Raw genomic sequence first — 23,423 nt, 5'->3', positions numbered from 1 at the left:
ATTTGGTTAAACGAGGTTTTAAATGGCTGTAATAACGGGAAACAAATTGTAAACAAAACACGACATCTGCAGAAAACCGAACAGAACTAACAATAAAATTGTCTTCAGCTGTTCCATAAGGATGAGAAATCTACTAAGGGAGTATGTTTTATCTATGGTTTAATTAATTTTCTTCCTAAATTTGAATAAATTTGACTCATAATTTTGTTTTTATTTGAAGTGCTTTTGACAATTGAAATAAGCTTAAACCCCTCTTTTTTTTGTTTCAAAACTGCAAAATGTTCTGGGGGAGAACCCCCGGACCCCTCCCCCATTCCATACCCCCCGGTGTTTGCCCCTCCCCAAGGATTTGGTGAAATGACGCCATTGATTTTGTCCGTATTACAAATCCACAGCTGAAATAAAAATTGTGCAACTGGGACCGGGACGGGAGGCAGCCACAGAGCACTAAATAAGAATTCTTATTTAGTGGAGGCAGCAATGGAGGAGAGTAAAAAGAAAAACTCCAACCAAGAAAGAACCAATCAGAGAGAGAATCATCCATCAGTGTTTCCCCAACTTTTTGGATTTGATTATTAGCCTAGATGTTTTGAATTGAAGTTTGTTGTTAGTTTCCAGTTTGAGTTTGTTTTGTTTGCAAATTGCTGAGGAGGAGGATTTTCAGACTTTGACTCGATTTGATTTGGTTAGTCAATACAGTAGAACTAGAATTAAAGCCTATTGACTTGACATGGTGTGGTGACTGGGTGAGTCACACCACACAGTTACAGTTCACAGTCAGTAGAGCCAACGCCAATATTTCTGTTCAAGGAAAGGATTTGAATGTTTGTCCTCGTAGGCCTCTTGGTGTCCATATGATTTGGGTTTCTAATAAAAACAACCGGTAAGTTAAACCATAATATAACATGGTGTTTATTTATTCTATGGTTAGGCCCTAGGCATATACGGTGTTATAAAAGAATGCCAATGCCAGTAATTTTTTTAGGTTTAAACTTAGGCCTAGGCCTGAATGCTTAACTTAGGCCTACACTTAGCCTATGTACACATTTTGGTTAAGAGGTACAGTTAAGTAAGTAGGCTATTTTAAATCGGTTTGTGATTGTGTTAGGTTCTAGGTTAGTTTCTAGACGTTAAAACTTTGCTTATAAATTGTTACATAGAAGGAAGCTAGGTGTAACTTAGGTCTATGTAGGCCTAGCAGTTGTGAAAGAACATAAAAGATCCAAAAATGTCAACCAGTTTTTTGTTGTTGTAAGCCTTTATTATAATAGGCACTTTATTCTGAAATTGCGACCAAAGAAATGTAAGTAGGTATTTTAAGCCAAGTAAACTTAGGCCTAACCTATAGGCCTAATACCCAAACTGGAGATGATGAGTGTAGGCCTAGGAAGAGTGGCCGGCGTGACCTTGTAAGGCTATTCTTGTTATTGACTACGAATAGGCTACTTGAAAGGACCTGGTTCTTAAACATTATCAAATGACGTTTTTGGTCCAAAATCTAAACTAATCTTATAAATACCAATAGGGGTACACTTCCATACTTAGCCTATCTGTTGGCACAAACAACCAAATGAAAATATCAATCGATATAACTTATTTATTTTTCTATATCGTTTGGTTAGTTAGGTAAAGGTTAACCTAACCTAACTAACCAAACGATATATTGAATTAAACAATCAAATAATCAATAATTGCTCATTCGGTTGTCTGTGCCAACAGATAACTTAGGCCTGTGGAAGTGTGTACCCACCAATAGCTTTAATTAGGTACCAGTAACTTGACCCTCCGAGCGTCACTCGTCGAAAAATCAACGCGCGACACACTTTGTTTACGGCGAAGGCTCTATGACTGACTGAATCGGATTGAACTGGATCGGGTTAGGTATCGTTCTTTTCGTTATTCTACGCTTTCTCCAGAGGTCTGTCTCTAAGCGCTTTATGTTCTCCGAGCCGATCATAATTGTAGCAGACAGCAGACGTGCGTATTTGTAAACAGCTAGGTTACCCTCGGACCGATGACTGATGTGTTTTATTACGTTTATCATTGTTTTAGTGTTAAAAATCAAAAGTAGTGATATAGGCCTACGTGGTGCATTATAAGAAGATTTTAGTGATTTTGAAGGGCTGGTTGATAATCCTGAAGAAGTAGGTAGTGATATTGATGTAAATTATCTGCCAGATTCCTAGCTATGGTTAGGCTATGCATTCTTAGCTTTGAAACGCTATGTACTGAAATCTGTTTTTTGCCCATAACTTATTTATTTGCAAATCTACTTCCTTATATTATTATATAGGCCTATTTGTAGGCCTAATCCTCATAAAATTTAGAGCAAAGTGGATATTTTCAAATATTTATAGGCCTATAATTTATACAATTTCATTGAGCGCGAACTTATTTTTTTTTTGGAAAATTTTCCAAAATATTTTTTTTTGCCTAAAAATTTTTTTGAAACAAATTTTCCTTATGTTTTATGTATAATATTGAAGCCCATGATTTTCCAAACAAAATGGTATATAGAACAGTAGAATTAACATTGTTTTAAGCTTCTCAGATCCGTTTTAATTAAACCTTGCAAATGCGCCAAAAATAGGCGGACATTAAGGCCTAAACTATGGACACTCGGAGGGTTAAGTTATGGTTTTGTTTTGTTTTTGTTTACTTTCGGGACTAAAACTTCATTTGTTTTAAAAATTAAGTTATGTTTAGACCTATCATCTATACCGGGTCATTTCTGGTATTCAGGTTAGTTAGAAATTAAAGTCTAAGAATTGAAAGTGTTTTTAGAGGTTTCAATAGTGTTCCATAACTTGTAACGTTGAGTAAGTTAAACCTAGGCCTAGGGTACTTGGAGGGGATGAAGCTTAAGTTTAGGGTCTAGCCTATATGTCTAAAAAGTAAATCGCCCTATTTTTGAAAAAAATATCTTAACCTTAAAATAAGTTATGCAGGCTTACTGAAAGTATGCCTAGACCTATTTGTAAAGAGATACTTAGGGCTTCTAGATTAAAAAAGAGTAGGCTAGCCTAGGCCAGGGGGAGGGGTGCTCTGGAATTTTTCTGGGGACATCTTTCTGCTAGCTGTCATAATGATTGTATTAATTTTATAAACAGCCCGGAATAGCATTTTTAAGTACCTAGTTCTCTATAAACGCCAACAACATGCCTACGGTAGTGTAATATTTTACTTGCTACATAGGCCTATGTTTCGGCGGTCTGTAGTTTTTGTCAGAATAGGCTATGTTACAAACATAACACAAAACTGACAAAACAATTACAGATAGGCCTATCAATTTACGAATTGTACATTGCCACGGGCAGGACTGGAAGTTGACTGAATCAGGTTATGACGGACTAACGTGGACTCTGGATTGTCGTCTGCATTATTGACTATTGTTGTGACGGAGGAGAGTGTTGAAAATATAGGCTAATAGGATTCATCCCTATAAGTTTTAATTGAATTTTTTCATTCAATTGTTGTGTGCTGTCCCTAGTTAGGCCTATATGTCTTTTTTATATTTAAAACTAGGCCTATGTATTCTAAAGTAGGCCTATTTAATAAAGTTCCTTTCCTGCAGTACCGTAATGTAGAATGCCGAGACCATCATTTATCCAGCATATGGAGGTTATTGTCAATCATTTTAAGAACTAAAAACTTAATTATGAATTCATTGTAGTTGTTAGCCTCCGGATTGCCAAATAATATTAAAAAAGGTTCAAATACCTGCTATTACGCAATCCAAATTTGTTGTTAGAACAACTAGTTTCGGTGTCTGTGTGACACCATCATCAGGCTGCACAAGGACAGTTTTCTTTCTTCATACGAAGAGCGTCATATTTACACGAAAATAAATAAACATTTAAAGACGACACAAACACGAACACGAGACATTTATGGTAACTGATCAGTTAAGAAACAGACAACGCTAACCCGGCAGAGTTTGAGTCTCAGACTGCGGGTGGTCAGTGCAGTGGTGTACGTCCGTTATCTTATCATGCCAGGTTGCGTCCTATCAATCACACCTCCCCTCTCCAGTAAACCGATGGCAGTGTCATACATAAAATTAGACGAGAAAAATTGTTGGTCATTTAGTACATTATGGTGGTCAGATTTTACTGCCTTATATATCTTAAACTCTTCCAATGTGTTAAGTTTATATCTGTCTTTACAAAAATGTAGAACATCCATATTGCTGCTAATGTTGGTATAATTGTGGCCTTGGGATATTAAATGTTCGGCAAAAGATGATGTTTTGGTGGGCTGTTGACGCTTTTGGAATATGCTCTTTGAATCGTTTTGTAAAGGAACGTGCTGTTTGGCCGATGTAATATTTCGTACAATCGGTGCAATTGATCTTGTAAACGCCAGTTACAACAGATACAATAACAGGTACAGTTAGTAACTGGCGTTTACAAGATCAATTGCACCGATTGTACGAAATATTACATCGGCCAAACAGCACGTTCCTTTACAAAACGATTCAAAGAGCATATTCCAAAAGCGTCAACAGCCCACCAAACATCATCTTTTGCCGAACATTTAATATTCCAAGGCCACAATTATACCAACATTAGCAGCAATATGGATGTTCTACATTTTTGTAAAGACAGATATAAACTTAACACATTGGAAGAGTTTGAGATATAAGGCAGTAAAATCTGACCACCATAATGTACTAAATGACCAACAATTTTTCTCGTCTAATCTTATATGTATGACACTGCCATCGGTTTACTGGAGAGGGGAGGTGTGATTGATAGGACGCAACCTGGCATGATAAGATAACGGACGTACACCACTGCACTGACCACCCGCAGTCTGGACTCAAACTCTGCCGGGTTAGCGTCGTCTGTTTCTTAACTGATCAGTTACCATAAATGTCTCGTGTTCGTGTTTGTGTCGTCTTTAAATGTTTATTTATTTTCGTGTAAATATGACGCTCTTCGTATGAAGAAAGAAAACTGTCCTTGTGCAGCCTGATGATGGTGTCACACAGACACCGAAACTAGTTGTTCTAACAACAAATTTGGATTGCTTAATAGCAGGTATTTGAACCTTTTTTAATTATGAATCCCATTATGTTTTCAAAACTCTCCTCCGTCACTAAAATAGGTTAGTCCAATATCAGCTTTTAATTTATCATTAGTAATATAACGCAATCCTGGGGCTATTACAAAATGAATTCTAAGATTACTTTGCCGCAAAAATATTCTGTGCTGGTGGTAAGGTATTGTGGGTAGCCTATTTTGTCCGGCAATTTTCGTAGAAGGCAGCCTGGAAGTGGTGAGCAACCCCTCCTAGTCTGCCCTATTTTGTGACTTTGTTTTCAATATAGGCCTATGTCTGATTTTGAAACAACCTTAAAGTGGTTTGAATTCTTAAGCCCTGTAAAAATTTACATTACCTAATAGAGTAGCCTACTGTGTTGGAGTAGAGTAGTTCACCGAGTATATTGTTGAACGTTTTGAAGATGTTGTCTGTTGCAATACTGAGAACATGTTGGTTAACAATTAATTCAGATTCTGAATTGTAGGCCTAAATTGAAAAGTTCCAATCCGTCCATTAGTTAGAAATAATTTGGTGTTGTTAAATGACGTTTTCTATTTAACATCATTTTGATTGTAAGCAAGTTTGTTTTTCTTTACCTCAACCTTACTAAATACTTGAAATCTTTGTTTTTTGTGGTAAGGAGAAATTGCCAAGTAAATTGGGGAGGGGGGGGTGTAAATAGAGGGCAGTATAAGATGGAGGGGGGGGGGGATGGGTAGGCTACCTCTGGCCTAGGCATAGGTGAAACTAACTGCTAAGTTTCATTGAATCTATTAAACACAAGGTTTTCTTTGTTGTTCATTGATCTTACTAAGCTAATAATAGGGTTGATCAAAGTCAAATCTTTATTCCATTAAGAAAAAAAAACAATTCAATAGGTAGCCAACAAAATTATATTTTATTCTAATCTGTACAAGTAAGAAGTGCAATACAAAAGGCATACAGTCTGAAAATAGTCAAAGCAGTAAAACACACAGACAAAAAAAAGTGAAAACTGAGAGATAACAATCAATACAATACAGGGTGAAACCTGTACAGTACACAAACTAACTTAAACTCAAACAGGAAAGCTACTACCATCGTGAAGCTACTACTTAAAACTTGGCTACCTACTATACTTACAGTATTCTTGGGGATGGTGAAAATATCATCAGTGAGTGGATTTGCCAATAGAAGATCTCGGAGATTGTTTATGAATTTGGAAAAACTCTGGGTCCAGGCTGAACAAACAATGTGATTTAAAAGTTTTAATCTCAGTTGATCAGAGTTAAGTTGTGACCTAATCTTACAAATGGGGTACCGGTATCTTTTTTATCCTCAGTACCTGGTATTGTGAGCATGATTAATCACCTCTTCTTTAAAAGTATTCCAGACCTTTCTTAACAAAAAAGAAGGAAACAAAGACGTATAAAAAGTGTACCAACATTATACCTTTATTTGCAAAAAATTGTTTCCAATCTGCATCATAGTCAGCATTGCATTAAGTTAACCAAGAGTATATTACCTAACTTAGTTCTTTGAATTCCAAAGTAATTTTTCATGTCTAAGATCATAGAAAAAGGTACCATGAAAAAGCTAGGCCCTCTGTAGGTATTTTTTTACTACTTAACACATACTTTGAGATTCCTTAGTAAAAAAATGCCCCTAGACAATTTACAGCAGACAGGTGCAATGTGAGTGCCCCATGTTAACTTGTGTGATACCAAAGAGCTTAGCAGAATTTTAATTTTTTAAATGGTTTAAAGATACCTGCATTTAAGCTATATAAATCATTGCTTATGTTGCAACCGGTAGCCTATCAACTCTGTGGAGTCATCTTCAGGCTTCCAAGAAATTATCACTTCATTTGAAGGTCGCCATAGTTTTTAAAAAACGAATAAACACGTACTACGAACATTGAACACTGACCACTAGGTTTAACATTTAAAAAACACACACAAAATTACTGAGAAGGTGAGCGACGCGTACCAGCCGGATGTAAAGTCTAGACTACCGTGGTTATGCGTAGGTCTAATGGTCAATGACGTCGCCTTCTTATCTTTTCTCACCGATCATTGTTTTAAGCTGAAAATAATGGATTGAGTTTTTGAGGCATTTAAGGACAAAAAATTGGCCTGGAACCAGACAGAGGAGTTGCTCCAAGGATGGCTTCCTCAAGATTTAGAAGAATGTACGAGAGCAGTGTCATCTGCATAGCAAATGACCATGTGTCCATCTGATGGTCGAGGTCGTTCATCATGATAGAAAATAGCAGGGGCCCAAGGATGGACACCATGGAGCTGCTAAACACCATGGACAACCAGACGAGGCAGCGGGATCAGGCCATTGATAGACAATAAGGATGATCCCCCCCCCCCCCCAAGTACGACGGAAAAAGCTCCAGTCGAACGTCTCTGACACCGTGATGTTCCCCATTGTCAACACGTGAAACAGCAACACGTCACAGTCCACAGTGTCAAATGCCTTACTGAGGTCGCACAGAGGGCCTCCATCAAGACATTATTTCTATTCAAAGGAACCCAAAACGCAGCTTACCATAGCGTCAACTGCATCCTCGGTTGATAGGCCAGTCCGAAAACCGTAACTTACTGAAAGACAGAGAGCAGACTGTTGTATTCAAGATAAGTGTACCTGTACTGACTGAGTGGGGCGTCATCCTGTAATCAAGCTACTAGGAGGTCACGAATTGTGGATATATTTATAGGCATGCACTGTGGATGCGATACTCCCTGGTGTGGATTAACATCTGCACTTGTGAGTACAACGACTATCCGCAGTACTTTCCTGATAATTAGACCAAATTGTTAATACCAAGGCAAAAATGTGGTTCAGATTCCACTATAAACTGTAGGTCCCTTAGTTGCCATTAGCTGTACGGGCTATTAATTTTACAGCTGTGTCTAAGGAATATGTCAGCCTTAGTCACTAACAAGACTACAAAATCGCGTCACTCATCCTACACTCATCTCCATTCATACTTGCCTTAAAATACCTACTTTGTATGGTCGCCATTTCCATGAAAAGTATTAATGTACTGCTGTTTTTTAATCAGGGATTCAATTCAAAGATATTAGAGATAACTTAATTGGAACCAAAGAGATTGGCCTTAAGCTCCCAGGCTTATCCCAAGTCCCTTTATTGTGTACAGGCACTACCTTTGATTTCTTAAGGGGAGCTGGAAACCTTGTTCTAGACATTGGTTAAAACACACAGATAATTGCAGTACAAAAGAGCTTTATGCTAGATTTGACAAAACTACTAAATTGTACTAATGTTACTTGATGAGTTGTTTAACTTTTTTACCACACTCAAATTGTGATCACTGTTTATGTTGCTCAACAGGAACTGAGTTTATGGTTAAGATTTATGATTTTAGGATCCTAACTTTGTTTGTTTTTCAGGTAAATAACGTAAACTAAAAATGCCGACCGTTAAAGAACCAATCCAGGTGTATTGCCGCTTGCGACCGCTGAATGACAATGAGGTGCCTTGCCTCAAAGTTGTATCACCGTCAACAGTCCAGATGTCACCCCCTGAAAATGCTGTCAACTATCAAAATGGATATGTCAAAGAAACACAGCACACTTTTAGCTATGTTTTTGATAGCGATGCCTCTCAAATGACAGTTTTTAACAATGTTGCTCTTCCTTTGGTCGATGGGGTCTTACATGGTAAAAATGGACTGTTGTTCACTTATGGAATTACTGGTAGGTTGAGTTTTAATTTTTTGTTACGTCACTTAAGTCATGGTACAAAACTTAGCTATAGCATTGTGAGTGGGGTCTTCTTAACATTTGAGACTGTGCATTGATTTTTGTGGATATAGAATCATAAACTTATGATATATGGTGTACCTAATTTTTTGTACGGTAAATGTGTCTACCTATGATTGAGTTATAGCTTGTATGTTTTAAAATACTGTACAATAAACCTCAATATCTTTAGTTTTTGCAAAAACGATTGAAGTAGACATACCTAATAGTTTTGTTAAGTTTAGGTACGGTAAGTTAGTGTCAAAGTGGCAAAATTTGTTCAACCATTTTTCTATGAAGTTCAATTTTGATCCAGTGTTCATTATCTAAGTTAGGTTAGTAAAGGGTGGTGTAAAAATGACACATGGATTTGATTTCAGCTGTGTTTTTTTTTTTTTTTTTTTTTTTTTTATGAAACGTAAGATTTGGGGATATGTGATTTTGTAGGCTAGAGCATAGAAGTTTCATTAGAAAGAGCACATTGGCCTATGCAAAGTTAAGTTTTTTACTGTGAAATATTCGTTCAATAATAATTAATATTTATCACAGTTCAAAGTTTGTCCAAAATCCAGTTAAATGTTCCGAAAATGAACACAACACAATTAATTTGTTGGGTTAACTTTTTTTGAAAAACTGGAATTATCATAAAGCAGAAGTTGTGATCATCCTGGTACAGTATGTAATCCGAGAAAATTATCTGCAAGTTGCAATGGGGAAGGAATTTCCGCTGTTCCAAATTACTTTAAAAAAAGCAATCGATAACTTAGAAGAAAAACTTTTACTTCTATAATAGATACACAAATAAGTTTAAAAAATACCCCCGCCGCAGCAAATTTGCAGACTAAGTGAATTTCCATCTGCCGGATTTGATTTTCAATCAATTCTATTTAATAATGGTTTAATTTACCTCTGTCAATATGGTCCTTGCGTGTAGTTTGTCACTACTGCAGTTTCGTGCTCGTGGAGCACATCATCAGGTGAAGGTCAAAAAGTTAAAACATTTTCCTCACGTGAAGGTCGTCAATTTTTGAAAACACACCGAAAAACACATAACACACGAACGGTACGAAAAAAACTTAAAAACTTAAAATAAACATGGCCAATACATTAAAAACGTTACACACGGGGTCCGGTGCCGGTAGAAGACAAGTCATGACTGATGTGTGATGTTTGATAACAAGTATTACAAACAAAACGAGGGACTGACAATGGAATCGCCTCTTTCCAGTGTTCTGTCAGAACTGTTTTTGAATAAAATTGAAAACAAGTTTCTATTCTCCGATTTAAATCGCTATAAGAGCAAAATCATCCATTACAGCAGACACGTAGACGATACATTTATTGTATTCCAGGGCAATGAAAGGCAGATTAAGCTACTCAGCACATACTTTAATACTTTTCACAAAAACTTGACATTTACAGTTGAAATTGAGAAAAATAAGACATTAAATTTCCTAGACGTTACCATCACAAGAGCAGACAACAGGTTAGATTTTAAAATTTATCGGAAACCTACAACCACTGACCAGACAATTCATTCAACTTCACATCATCCCCATAATTATAAATTATCTGCCTACAATAGCTACGTCCATAGACTGCTTGCCATATCACTAAGCCCAGAAAATTACAACAATGAAGTGGACATATTAAAATACATCGCAGTATCTAACGGATATGAGAGTGCCCTGATCGACAAACTGATTAGGAAACAAAGAAACAAGAAAAAGGATAATCAGATACATACAAAAGAACCCAAAAAATAAGTTAGTGCGGAATATGGCATTGTACTTAATAATGTTCTCAAAAAAGAATTGGCAAAAAACAATATCACAGTTGCTTACAAAACCACAAACAAACTGTCCAGTAATTTAAAAGAAAGACAAACTGACAATAGCGACAAATTAAACAACACTGGAGTGTATAAGATAACATGTAATGATTGCCCCAGTTTTTATATTGGGCAAACATCACGCTCTTTTGCAACTAGATTTAAGGAACATTTACCTAGAAAGAACTCCAAATCAGCTTTTGCCAACCATATCATTGATTCAAACCATAGTTATACCGACATACAAACAAATTTAGAAGTAATGCATACTTGTCATAAAAGTAAATATATGGACACCATCGAGGAATTTGAGATTTACCGAGCAGCTAAAGTACATCCAAACCATATTTTAAACGAACAACTCTCATTCCAGTCTAACATTATTTATAATACCGCCATTCACATCCTGGACTAAAGAAAAGGTTCTGATAAGAGAAGTGAGGATGGAGGGGCTACCGACTACGGCACACGTCAGTCATGACTTGTCTTCTACCGGCGCCGGACCCCGTGTGTAACGTTTTTAATGTATTGGCCATGTTTATAAATGTTTTTTTTCGTACCGTTCGTGTGTTATGTGTTTTTCGGTGTGTTTTCAAAAATTGACGACCTTCACGTGAGGAAAATGTTTTAACTTTTCGACCTTCACCTGATGATGTGCTCCACGAGCACGAAACTGCAGTAGTGACAAACTACACGTTGTTAAGATTGCATAGAACCAATCAAATTTATAAAAAAAAAAATCTAGTTAAAGTATTTTACAAAGAATCTACAGTAAATATATATTTTCTAGGCAGTGGCAAAACATACACCATGACTGGAACACCAAGAGAATCAGGTATCATGCCCAGGGCATTGGATGCAATATTCAACAGCATTGGCCATCTACAAGCCAAGAAGTGTGTGTTCAAACCTGACAGACTCAATGGTTTTGAAGTTCAAAGTGATGATGATGCAAAAATGGACGGCATCAACGAAATTCACTCTCAAGTTTTGACTTGTAAAACCCCAAGGAAATTTCATAGGTATGGTAGTTTGCAAGTCCGTTGCGCAAGTGAAAAACCAAACAAAAATATGCGCAGTAGCAATTGAAGCTATTGCCCTTGCGCAGGCAGAAGGCAGAACAGCTGTTAGGCTCAATTGGTTGAGCACATTTTCCTAGTGTCAGGTGTAGTTAGAACAAACTGTTATCCATACCCCCAGCGCTGCGCCAGGAATTAGTGCTCACTGTTCACTATATGAAATGTAAACATACTTCTGTAAACATGGCAAGCTGGTTTTTCACTTGTGTAACGCTTTGTAGACTTGTGTTAGTTGTAATTTTGTTAGTATATGAGAGACCGTTTGTGAAACAAAGTTTAATAGACTGGTTTATTTACTTATTTGTAATGTGTAGGCCAACAATCAATGTGCTTCAATGTGTTTCTAAAAGTTTGAAAGTGAAATTTAATCGTTTTCAGTGACAGGAAATAAAGCCACAATGGCTGGCAAACCTTTTGGATCAGAAAAGAAAGCTAGTCATCCTTAGGTATTTTAAGTTGTGAAATCCTTTTAGCAAATTTCCCTATAGGGAAGTAGCTTTTGCCGTAAAGCCCCATTCACACGGGGCGGGGGGCGAGTTTACAAACTACACGCCGGCTTTTTTACACGTAGCTCATAAAATACTATATAGTGGTTTAAATTACCTTGTTACTGTCAAAACGATCCTTTGTAGTTAGTAAGACTACAGCTGTTTCGTGCTGCGAATGGAGCACATCATCAGGTCAGAAGAATGTCAAGTAGTCTTCATATTCCTCGCAGTGGAGTTCGTCAAAAGTTTAATAATAAATAGAGAACAAAACACATAACACACGGAAACACGAAACATTTAATACTGGTCGATCAGACGACGGTAACAACACACGTGATACGGCGCCGGTTGAGGGTGAGTCGCGACTCACCCTCAACCGGCGCCGTATCACGTGTGTTGTTACCGTCGTCTGATCGACCAGTATTAAATGTTTCGTGTTTCCGTGTGTTATGTGTTTTGTTCTCTATTTATTATTAAACTTTTGACGAACTCCACTGCGAGGAATATGAAGACTACTTGACATTCTTCTGACCTGATGATGTGCTCCATTCGCAGCACGAAACAGCTGTAGTCTTACTAACTACAAAGGATCGTTTTGACAGTAACAAGGTAATTTAAACCACTATATAGTTAATTCAGACGATCCAGAGGCCATTCCACCACTCATAAAATAGCTCAGTATGAATGACATACACGCCCAAAAGCTGCTTTTAAAAAGCTCTGGAAAAAGTTGACTCAGCGGCTATTTTACACGCCCAATCGCCAGCATTTGGGCGACCTAGTGTGTAAGCCCAGTGTGAACACAGTTGCTTGTGCTTGTGTGCATGTTATTAGAAGATGCCGTTTGTACCAAATTTCATCAAAATCGCATGATTTCTGCTTGAGTTATGAATGGACACACATGAATTTCAACAGATGGTGTTTTGGCCTTTGGGGACATCAAAATGAAAAAAGTAAATAGATCTTGGGTCCTGGTCTTACCATGAGACCCACAGTCATAGTTTATTCCGTATATGAGGAATTCGTTAATTCCCAATTTGGAAAATTCGTTAATATTCCCTATGAATGAAGTTTGCTAAAAAAATAAAATAAACACAATAATTAAGCTGCATTTTAAATTTAAATTCCTGTTTGTCACCTAGCCACTGGTTTCTAACAAGTTGTGTTTTAATACTTTCTCTTGTTTCTGTTTCAGACAGGAGAGTGATTGGGCCAATAGGATTGCAGAGGAGGTTAAAATAGAAGATGTTCATGAAGACAACATGTACGCTGTGTTTGTAACTTACATCGAGATCTACAACAATTCTGTATTTGATCTTTTAGATGAGAACTTTGAAGAACTCTCTAGGGGCAGGTGTGTAGCAAAGTTGACAGACTCTCTTTAGCCTAATGACAATTGTTGGAGCTTGGGGATAGTTGAATTTAATATACAGTCATTATATTCTTTATAATAACCCCTCAGGAATGGACACTTTTCTGATTTGAAATTAATAGGGTATGTGGCCTGGCTGTACGGAAGCTCCTTTTAGATACTAATCTAAGGATAAAATTTTGTAGTTTTGAAAGACAAAATTGAATGTAAATACAAAGATATTTATAGAGGTGTGCGGATAGTGAAATTTCATTTCAGATCCCATAGTTGAGGCTCGGTTCGGATATTTTCAGATTCGGATAGTTCGGCGCGGTTAATAATAAGCTGCATATGCATTTTTAACCTATAAAACACTGTAAATTTGTGTCAATAAACTAAAATGACGATTTTGCATCATAGAATTTCAAATTAGCCACGTCCACAGTTTTTTCTCTCTTGAAAATCACAATTCACAACATCTATTTTCAAAAGTTGGTTGCTTGAATTAAGTACACTAGCGGCCGAAATCTTCACACAACACTTTAGCTCAGCAGGACTGATGTCAAAACGTTTGGGCTTGTTTACTTGAGGTTATTTTTTATGTTGTTTCCTGGTTCTCACAAGACAAGGAGTTCTATCTCAAGTTTATTTTCACATTGTATTTCCTTACGTTTTTGGAATGAATTATTGGCCTTAAGTGGCATTATAGGGTTTGCCAAGTTTATAAAACATCACTAATGCACTAAGCTGGGCTCTATATTTGATGTTGTGGCTTAATTAGGGCAATTAGGCTTTATAACTCTATAAAAGGTGTGTATCCCTGAATTTATAAATTACATTCTACACTTATACACTGCCAAACATAATACAGTAGAACCTTGATGAACCGAGAATTACACTAGCCTACATAACTTCATTACCCTAAGTAAAATACCAAGATAATTTTTAAAATTGTATTTGAATAGTATAATCTTAGTTTGTTAAAAATGGATTGTATATTCAACAATTAATGCAGTCCATTATTGTTATGCAGTATGGTCCCAAATTATTGTTTTTGATTTTGAAACATCACATTTAATTTGAAAAAATTAAAGTTGAAGTAGCCCAATCAAGTCACGCTTGTGCAATAGTTTTTTTTTGGGATGGACGAGATTGAATTTTTAGTTCGAGACGAGACGAGACGAGATTTTTTATTTCTCATAAAATTTCGAGACGAGATCAAGACGGGATTTCCCTTCTCATACACAACGGGAAATGCATGTTCAAAATTTTTACCTGATTTTGTAACATTGTTAGATGACTGTTTAAATACAAAAATAATGATAATAGGCAAGAATATTTACAATCTTTTAACATTAGAATAACATTTTTTTTATTAATCACGCCTAACTTATTAAAAATGCCTACGATTAGGAAACATAGTGATATCAGTTAGGATAGAGTTCAACTTATCCTAAAATAAAATAAATCATAAAATAAAAGCAATATTAATTTTTATAAAATAGTTACTTGTTTTGACTTTTTATAGTATATAAAACATTCCTCATACTGCTTACACTTAACAAAACTTCTCAAATGTTATTAAAGTAATATTATTAAAATAATTAAAGTAATATTTACATTTATAGAATTAATTAAATAAGAACGCCTTCACAAAGGAAACGCAACTACAACACGCTCCTGTATTGCGGGTATTGCATTGACTTTCTGCAGGCGTTTTTAATTTTTTTTTTTTTTTATTCTCGTCTCGATAAAAATCTCAGCCAAAAAGAAATCTTGTCTCGTGTAACGAGATTTAAAATTTCCCGAAAATTTCCCGAAATTTCGAGACTTGACCATCCCTAGTTTTTTTACAAGCTTTTTCTCCAGACCACTGGGGAGGGGAGGGTCTGATAGGCCGTCTATTGTCCACCCCCAAGACGGTTCAACCCTCATTAGTGCCGCTCAGCTGCACTCAGTCGGGAACCCAATACCACAAATCAATCTTTTAAATGAATAAAAATGTTTGGTAATAATTGTTTTATTGATATTAACCTTGAAATTTCAACAAATTTGGTGTAAAATTTGACAAAAATCGGCCAATTTATTAATACAGTACCAATAAAGTACATTGGTTATTAAATAATAGGTAAATATTAACCGATTTTTGTCAAGTTTTACCCCCTCCTGTGCCTATGTCACAAAAGCTGATAACGACATGGGTGATTAGTAACCATGGCAACTAGGCAACTTGTTGAATGCGTGATGAAGAGAAACCCAAGAAATAGAAGAACAAAGAGAAAGTATACGGGAATATCAAATTAAAATTTATCAACGAGCTTCTCTTCTGAAACAGCAATAACGGATGCATGATAAAGGTCAATGACCTAAAATATCATGATTGTGCAATATTGTATTTTGATGTTAAAATTCAAATCATGACAAAAGTTTGTATATTTCCCCTGGTCCCTATCATTTAATATACACAATCAATGCTAAATAATCGTGGTTAGTTCTAATTTTATTTTTGATTATTTAAAGTTTCTACACAATAAGACAATCCAAAGACAAACCGGGCAATGAATATCCGAAAAACAACGTATCCACTATATTCACACACATCATTCAAGGAGTAGTGTCATATTTTTTGAGTAGTGACACTACTCCTTGAATGATGTGTGTGAATATAGTGGATGGCTTTGTCAATGTATTTGTAAGGGGTTAAATAACCTTCAATGTGTTTCGCAGAGGTCCACAGAGCAAGTTGGTCCGAGAAGACGGAGCCAAGAACATGTATGTTCACGGGGTCACAGAAGTTGAGGTGAAGAGCACAGACGATGCTTTTGAGGTAACTTATGATCCACTATGTGTTAGGTATATAGCTATATATATAGCTTATATATATATAGCTATATATATATAGCTTAGCTTATATATATAGCTATATATATAGCTTAGCTATATATATAGCTAAGCCTCATTGATTTATTAGGGGGTCTAGATGTCGGACGTCGCTAATTTTACTCAAAAGTCAATGAAATCTCAAACTCACTGATTCTATCAGGGGTTTGTGGAAATCTCTGATTTATATTACAAAGCTAGTCACGGATTTAATCGCAGTCATAAAAATTAAATAATTAGAAACAGCTAATTTTTCATTTCCCAAAATTATAAGCACCATGGAAAACTACATAGTTTATATTTTTCACAAATCATTTAAAAATAATATAAACTTCTGCATTTTACACTCTCATAACTTTATTGAACAACATAACAGCCATTGATTTTTCAAATAAATAAAAACCCCTAATCTAAAAGATAACTTCTCACTAGCATGGATTTCTTTACTTTAAAATATTACTGAAAAGTCATCTAGATTTTCCTTTTAGTAGAACTAGTATATTCTTTGTAAATAAATATCACTTTTAATACATTCAAAGATAGATATTTTTTTATTGGGCAGATAAAATGAATTGTTGATACAGCCACAGCTTTAGATACTACCTTCACTTATATACAATCATAATATCAAAAGTGTTTGACAAGATAAAGCATAAAGAAAAAGTTTGATTCCTATGCTGCAACACAGTGTCCATATACCACTGTTTATCTACACCATTGGCATTTTTATGTGTAATAGGACGGTCCAAACCCTGGTCTCTGTACCATCTAATGTTGAACTTTTTTTAGACAACGTCATTAATTTATAGCCCAATGATAAATGACGTCTGGGTCAAGAGTCAATGCTGCTTGGGGCCTTCAGATTACCACTATAAGCCCCTAACACGTTTTTATACTGTCTGCAGGTGTTTAACAAGGGTTTACGCCGGCGGCGAATGGCGCACAACACGCTGAATGCCGAGTCTAGCCGCAGTCACTCAGTGTTCACTGTGCGGGTGGTCCAGGCGCCGCTGGACGCTTGTGGGGAGACTGTGATGCAGGACAAGCGTAGGATCAGTGTCAGTCAGCTGTCCTTTGTGGACCTGGCCGGCAGTGAGCGCATGAACCGAACAAACACCACGGGGCAGCGGCTCAGGGAGGCTGGTAAGTGATATCCACCAATAGGCTTAAGTGAGTTAGGTATAAACTTGACTTATTTCCTAGGGGGACTTAACTTGTGCTCCTAGGGGGAGCATAGTGCCTCGACGAACACTCTTCAGCGGTCCCTTTGGTTGGCCAGCTCCTTTGCCCTAGCCTATGTCATGCCCTGACTCTGTAACTCCTTCTCCACAGTACGTCTCCATGTGGTTCTTGGTCTCCCTCTTCTGTTTCCCCAGTAGTTATTTATAAAAATACTCCTTAATCCTTTCCCAATACCCCCACCGCAGCAAACCGTCTGACGACTAAGCAAATTTCCATTTCTCTCAATGTTTTTTAATTAAATCTGTTTGGATAAAATTAGGTTAAACGATAACCTAGGTTTGCTGCTACAAGGAAACTGAAACTAATACAGTGTGTTTTAAAAATATTAATAGCTTAGTAAAATAAATAAATTTTGCAAGTTTGATCAAAATATTTCTATTAACAAGCAAACTACAACATTTTACAACATTCTCCATAAGAATAACATGGGAGTTTTAAATTTAAAATTTTGAATTTTCCCTGTTACCAATTACCGTAAAAAAGGACTAGAGAGAAATTGCGAAACTTTGTGTTTTGAGGGTCAAAAATGTGAAAAACCAATTTTTACCCCATAAAACCCCGTTCCCATGGTCCGATCATCTGGTTCGTGGACTCATTCAAGTTTACCCCCTCTTACACCTTTAAACCAAAATCGGACAAAAATTACTTAAGTTATCGCGTTCACGAACACACACATATATATATATATATATACTAGCTATTGTACCCGCGCTTTGCAATGGGAAGAGGACACAAAATAGAAACATTTAAATAGGGATGGTCAAGTCTTGAAATTTCGGGAAATTTTCGGGAAATTTTAAATCTCGTTACACGAGACGAGATTTCTTTTTGGCCCAGATTTTTATCGAGACGAGAATAAAAAAAAATAAATAAATAAAAAAAAATTTAAACGCCTTCAGAAAGTCAATGCAATACCCGCAATAGAGGAGCGTGTTGTAGTTGCGTTTCCTTTGCGGAGGCGTTCTTATTTAATTAATTCTTTAAATGTAAATATTACTTTAATTATTTTAATAATATTACTTTAATTACATTTGAGAAGTTTTGTTAAATGTAAGCAGTGTGAGGAATGTTTATTACTATAAAAAGTCAAAACAAGTACCTAACTATTTTATAAAAATTAATATTGCTTTTATTTTATGATTTATTTTATTTTAGGATAAGTTGAACTCTATCCTAACTGATATCACTATGTTTCCTAATCGTAGGCATTTTTAATAAGTTAGGCGTGATTAATAAAAAAAATTTATGCTGATGTTTTTTAATAAAAGATTGTAAATATTCTTGCCTATTATCATTATTTTTGTATTTAAACAGTCATCTAACAATGTTACAAAATCAGGTAAAAATTTTGAACGTGCATTTCCCGTTGTGTATGAGAAGGGAAATGCCGTCTCGATCTCGTCTCGAAAGTTTATGAGAAATAAAAAATCTCGTCTCGTCTCGTCTCGAACTAAAAATCCAATCTCGTCCATCCCTACATTTAAATCTTTACATCTGTTGCATATAATAGTTACACATCCGCCAACACATCTGGTAAGTAGTGGATACCACCATTTTGGTTTTGATTAATTTTAAATCTTGTGTAGGCTGATACCTACTGTAATAGCTACTTCCCTAGGGAAATTCGCTAAAACCTTCACATCCCTAAATAAAAAGGGTCAAGATTTTTCCTTTGGGAATCTAGATTTATAGACACTTTGATTTTTGAAAAAGTCATATTTAAAAAATAATAGGTTTGGCTGATTAAGTTTTTTAGCGAATTTCCTAAAAAGAATTCCCCCAAGAAAGAAGGTTACCGTAGTCATGGTAAGTCCTAGTAGTGAGACTATTTTCAACAGTTTGTGTTGACGTCTTTAACCTGGCGGAGGTTGCACTGAATTGAAAACGCGAGGAGACACACACGTTCTTTTTGTTCTATTTGTTAAGTGAGAATTGAAAATTCACACATTTCATTTTATTGTATTTGAAAATTCAGATTTGTCTTGCTGTTGCATCAATTCAATTATCTATCTTGACTTAGAATTGAATTTGTATTTATTCATTGAAGATGCAAATCATGACTTCTAGTTATTTTAAATATTTAAATTGTTATGTATTTCAAAACAAGCTGAGTAATTGTTGCTTGTTTCAGGGAACATTAACAACTCCCTGATGACTCTACGCACTTGCCTGGAGATTTTACGAGAGAACCAAGCCAATGGCACAAACAAGCTGGTACCATACAGAGACTCCAAGCTGACTCATCTGTTCAAGAACTTCTTTGACGGGGAGTGCATCGTACGTGTCATCGTGTGTGTCAACCCTAGATCAGACGACTATGACGAGAACATTCACGTGATGAAGTTCTCTGAGATGAGCCAGGAAGTGCAAGTGGTCAAACCGACACCTCTGCGAAATATTGACAACTTGCCAGCTGGCCGACGAAGGGCAAACCAGGTACATTGCGTGCGCTTTATATCTTTATAGCACAGACGTCTTTTGTGAAGTTATCTTGTCAGGAATTATGGCAATAAAATACAATATACACTACAATGTTTTTGTTTCAGATTTTTAAACGTGCAATGGCTAATCTGAATGAAGTCAACAATGAGAACATTCCAATTGATGTTGGTGTCAATGCTGTCTACAGGTTTGTCTGCTCATCTAATATTGTAATCCATAAGAAATTAATAACAAATAACCATGATCATATATGTTAAGCTGTCCTTATTCTATATTGTTTTTTTTTTCACGCTAAATTGTAACATAAGCCTACTACTTTTTGCTTTCTTGATGTATGATGATGGCTATGCTAACTACTAAATGAGTTTATTTGAAAGAAACCAAAAGTATAACTGAAAAAACAAGTTTTTTTACTACATGAGAAATTGTTTTCTGATATTCTTAGAAATAGTAACAAAACCCGAATTTTGCCTTCTATCGTAGCTGTATATAATTATGTTTTCTACTATTTGAGTGAGCTCGTAGTTCTCAAATCAGGCATAGCTAGTGGTTCTGTTGTAACTCTATTTGCATGCGCTGTTGTTGTTAGCCTAGCCTCCCAGTTCCCTGACCTCTGCCTGATGGGGCCCGAGGATGACAGACTGTTAAAGAACCTGATGACATTCCTGGAAGTTGAAATAGCAAGAAATAAAAAGATGGACGTCGAACTTAAAGCCAAAGGTATTGTGTTAGATATATTCTTATTTAGTACTTGTGTGGTCAGATGTTACAGTATAGAGTACCACTAATTTAGTAGCGAACTTGAGGTCATTTTAAGAAAAAATGGCCAATTAATCTAATGAATTTATCTAATCCGCCTGAGAAATAGAGTCCATGGGTATAATACACACAATGGTCACTCTTGACAATACTAAGGATATTAGACCTAAAGAAAACTCTCTCTTCCTTAGTTGAAAATGCTGTCAGTGACAGTGAAATATTATAATTCAGTAATCAAACATCAGAATATTCTGATAATTTTGGTTGTGTGTATAGTGTAAAGTTTTGTGTTTGATGTGCCACTTTGAACTCTTTCCCATTCAGGTAAGCCTGCTATCCTCTCAAAATATCCTAAAAACCTATGCCCTTGCTCTTTGTTACACCCTTAACCTCTTATTTGGTCCTAGTGTCTAGGATGTTTTCAGAAATTATATTGATGAAAGAATTCTTCATTCTCACTTTTTCATAATGATTTTTCAAAAAGTCCTTTGCTAGGACTAGGACAATACGTTAGTTGTTTGTTGTGTGAATTACTCAGGGTCCTTTAAAGGACCTTGGCTTAGGAGCAAGCTTAAGTACATTCATTTCCAAAGTACTGTGACTGTTGAGTATTTGATTACACCTACACAACTTTTTTGTTTTTAGCGAATTTCCCATATAGGGAATAAGATATTACCGTAGTACTCATGGTAAGACCTGGACCCAGGAACGATTTAATTTTTTATTTTGACGTCCCTATAGGCCAAAACACCATCCGTTCAAATTCATATATATGTGTCCGTTAGCGCGATAACTCGAGCAAAAATGATCCGATTTTGATGAAATTTGGTGCAAACATGTAAACCTACATTTATTCGAACGAGTTTGAGATCCAGCATAATCGGACCATGGGAATGGGGTTTTATGGGGTAAAAATGGGGTTTTCCCATTTTTGACCATAAAAAACAAAAAATTTTGCAATTTATCTTCAAACCAGTTTATAGAGCTTAAAAAAAGAAATAATTTAGTATATTTAGGGGCTGTTGTATGCCTAACAGTCACGGAAAAAATTAAAAATAGTGTAATTTAAAATTCCCATGTTATTCTTATGGAGAAAATGAAAATTGTTGTAGTTTACTTGTTTATGGATATATATTGATAAAATTTGGCAAATTTATTTATTTCATACTATACTATTGACGTATGGTCAAAAAAACACTTTTTACCTTCCCGTAGCAGCAAACCTAAGCACTCGTTAAATATAATGCTATTTAAATAGGGAATACTTATGTCTTATTTATGGAAATATTTTAGTAAAAATTTAAATAACTTCTTGATCAGCATTGTACGTTTTATTAAATTTACGGAAAGTAAATAAAAGAAACGTCTTATAACACTTAATTTAAGTGTTATAAGACGTTTCTTTTATTTACTTTCCGTAAAAATTTAATCAGACAAGTTTAAATACGCTTAGTCTGCAGGTTTGCTGCGGCGGGGGTATTAGGTAGATCCTATAGTTTCTGCAAACTGCATTAAACCGGGTTGTAATTCCACTCTTCTATGTATTTCAGGATTTAAAATATATTACTTGCAGTTGCAGTATCTCTGTTTGCCATAGAAAGCAAGGTAGGAGTCCAACTGACTGTTATCTTGTACATCCCCTTTTGACAGTATTTTATCACCATTCTCGGCTGCTTTTCAACGTTTTAAATCAAAATGAGTTTTTAACATCGAATTTTTGAGTGGCTAGGTCATAAACTTGCATTAGAATAGCGTCTGTATTAGTGATGGGTGGATCCAAGAAAATGTCGGTACCGGATCCGGATCCAGATAACCACTGTCATAAGGACTTGTTAAAAAAACGTAATTAACAGAATGCCAATTTAAATCATACTGTTTAAAATTAAATTGGTAATGTTTAAAGGTTAATATGTCTTATATATAGAGTCTCCAGTTGAGCCCATAATCCCTAATTTTTTGGGGACACTAAAACTTTTCCAAATCTTAAAATTAGTTGACTATTAGTTGATAATATTAGTTGGGCAATGTCACAGTACTGTATATTACGACGTCAATAACCTGTATGGTTAGGCAATTGGCGTCGTAATATACAGTACTGTGACATTGCACAACCATAGAGGTTATTGGCGTCGTAATATACAGTACTGTGACATTGCCCAGCCATACAGGTTATTGACGTCGTACGTAATATACAGTACTGTGACATTGACCAACTATAGAGGTTAAAATTGACCTCGTAATATACAGTACTGTGACATTGCACAACCATAGAGGTTATTGGCGTCGTAATATATAGTACTGTGAAATTTCCTAACCATAGAGGTTATTGACGTCGTAATATACAGTACTGTGACATTGCACAACCATAGAGGTTATTGACGTCGTAATATACAGTACTGTGACATTGCCCAGCCATACAGGTTATTGACGTCGTAATATACAGTACTGTGACATTGCCCAGCCATACAGGTTATTGATGTCGTAATATACAGTACTGTGACATTGCACAACATAGAGGTTATTGGCGTCGTAATATACAGTACTGTGACATTG

General features: G+C 35.8%; 1 protein-coding gene across 3 annotated transcripts in view; it reads left to right on the top strand.

Moving 5' to 3' along the window:
- The first annotated feature begins 560 nt into the window (after positions 1–560).
- Positions 561–23,423, top strand: part of LOC129003805 (kinesin-like protein KIF23) — a 32,018-nt gene continuing 9,155 nt past the window's right edge. The window contains exons 1-9 of one of the 3 annotated variants that reach the window (XM_054432115.1): positions 561–883; positions 8,448–8,753; positions 11,420–11,651; positions 13,392–13,550; positions 16,275–16,374; positions 17,333–17,570; positions 19,801–20,105; positions 20,216–20,298; positions 20,701–20,831. In XM_054432115.1, coding sequence (XP_054288090.1) covers positions 8,468–8,753; positions 11,420–11,651; positions 13,392–13,550; positions 16,275–16,374; positions 17,333–17,570; positions 19,801–20,105; positions 20,216–20,298; positions 20,701–20,831 — 1,534 coding nt within the window. In that variant the 5' untranslated portion in view covers positions 561–883; positions 8,448–8,467. Of the gene's footprint in view, positions 884–1,034; positions 1,116–8,447; positions 8,754–11,419; positions 11,652–13,391; positions 13,551–16,274; positions 16,375–17,332; positions 17,571–19,800; positions 20,106–20,215; positions 20,299–20,700; positions 20,832–23,423 lie in introns of those variants that run through there. The other 2 variants (XM_054432113.1, XM_054432114.1) reach the window with 2 other exon arrangements.

The sequence above is a fragment of the Macrosteles quadrilineatus genome, unplaced genomic scaffold, assembly GCF_028750875.1.
Source record: "Macrosteles quadrilineatus isolate MER2022 unplaced genomic scaffold, UCM_ALF_1.0 Scaffold_9__3_contigs__length_116548681, whole genome shotgun sequence".
Taxonomy (NCBI): domain Eukaryota; kingdom Metazoa; phylum Arthropoda; class Insecta; order Hemiptera; family Cicadellidae; genus Macrosteles; species Macrosteles quadrilineatus.
The sequence above is the reverse complement of the archived record's forward strand: the minus strand, read 5'-3'. Positions and strand labels throughout refer to the sequence as shown.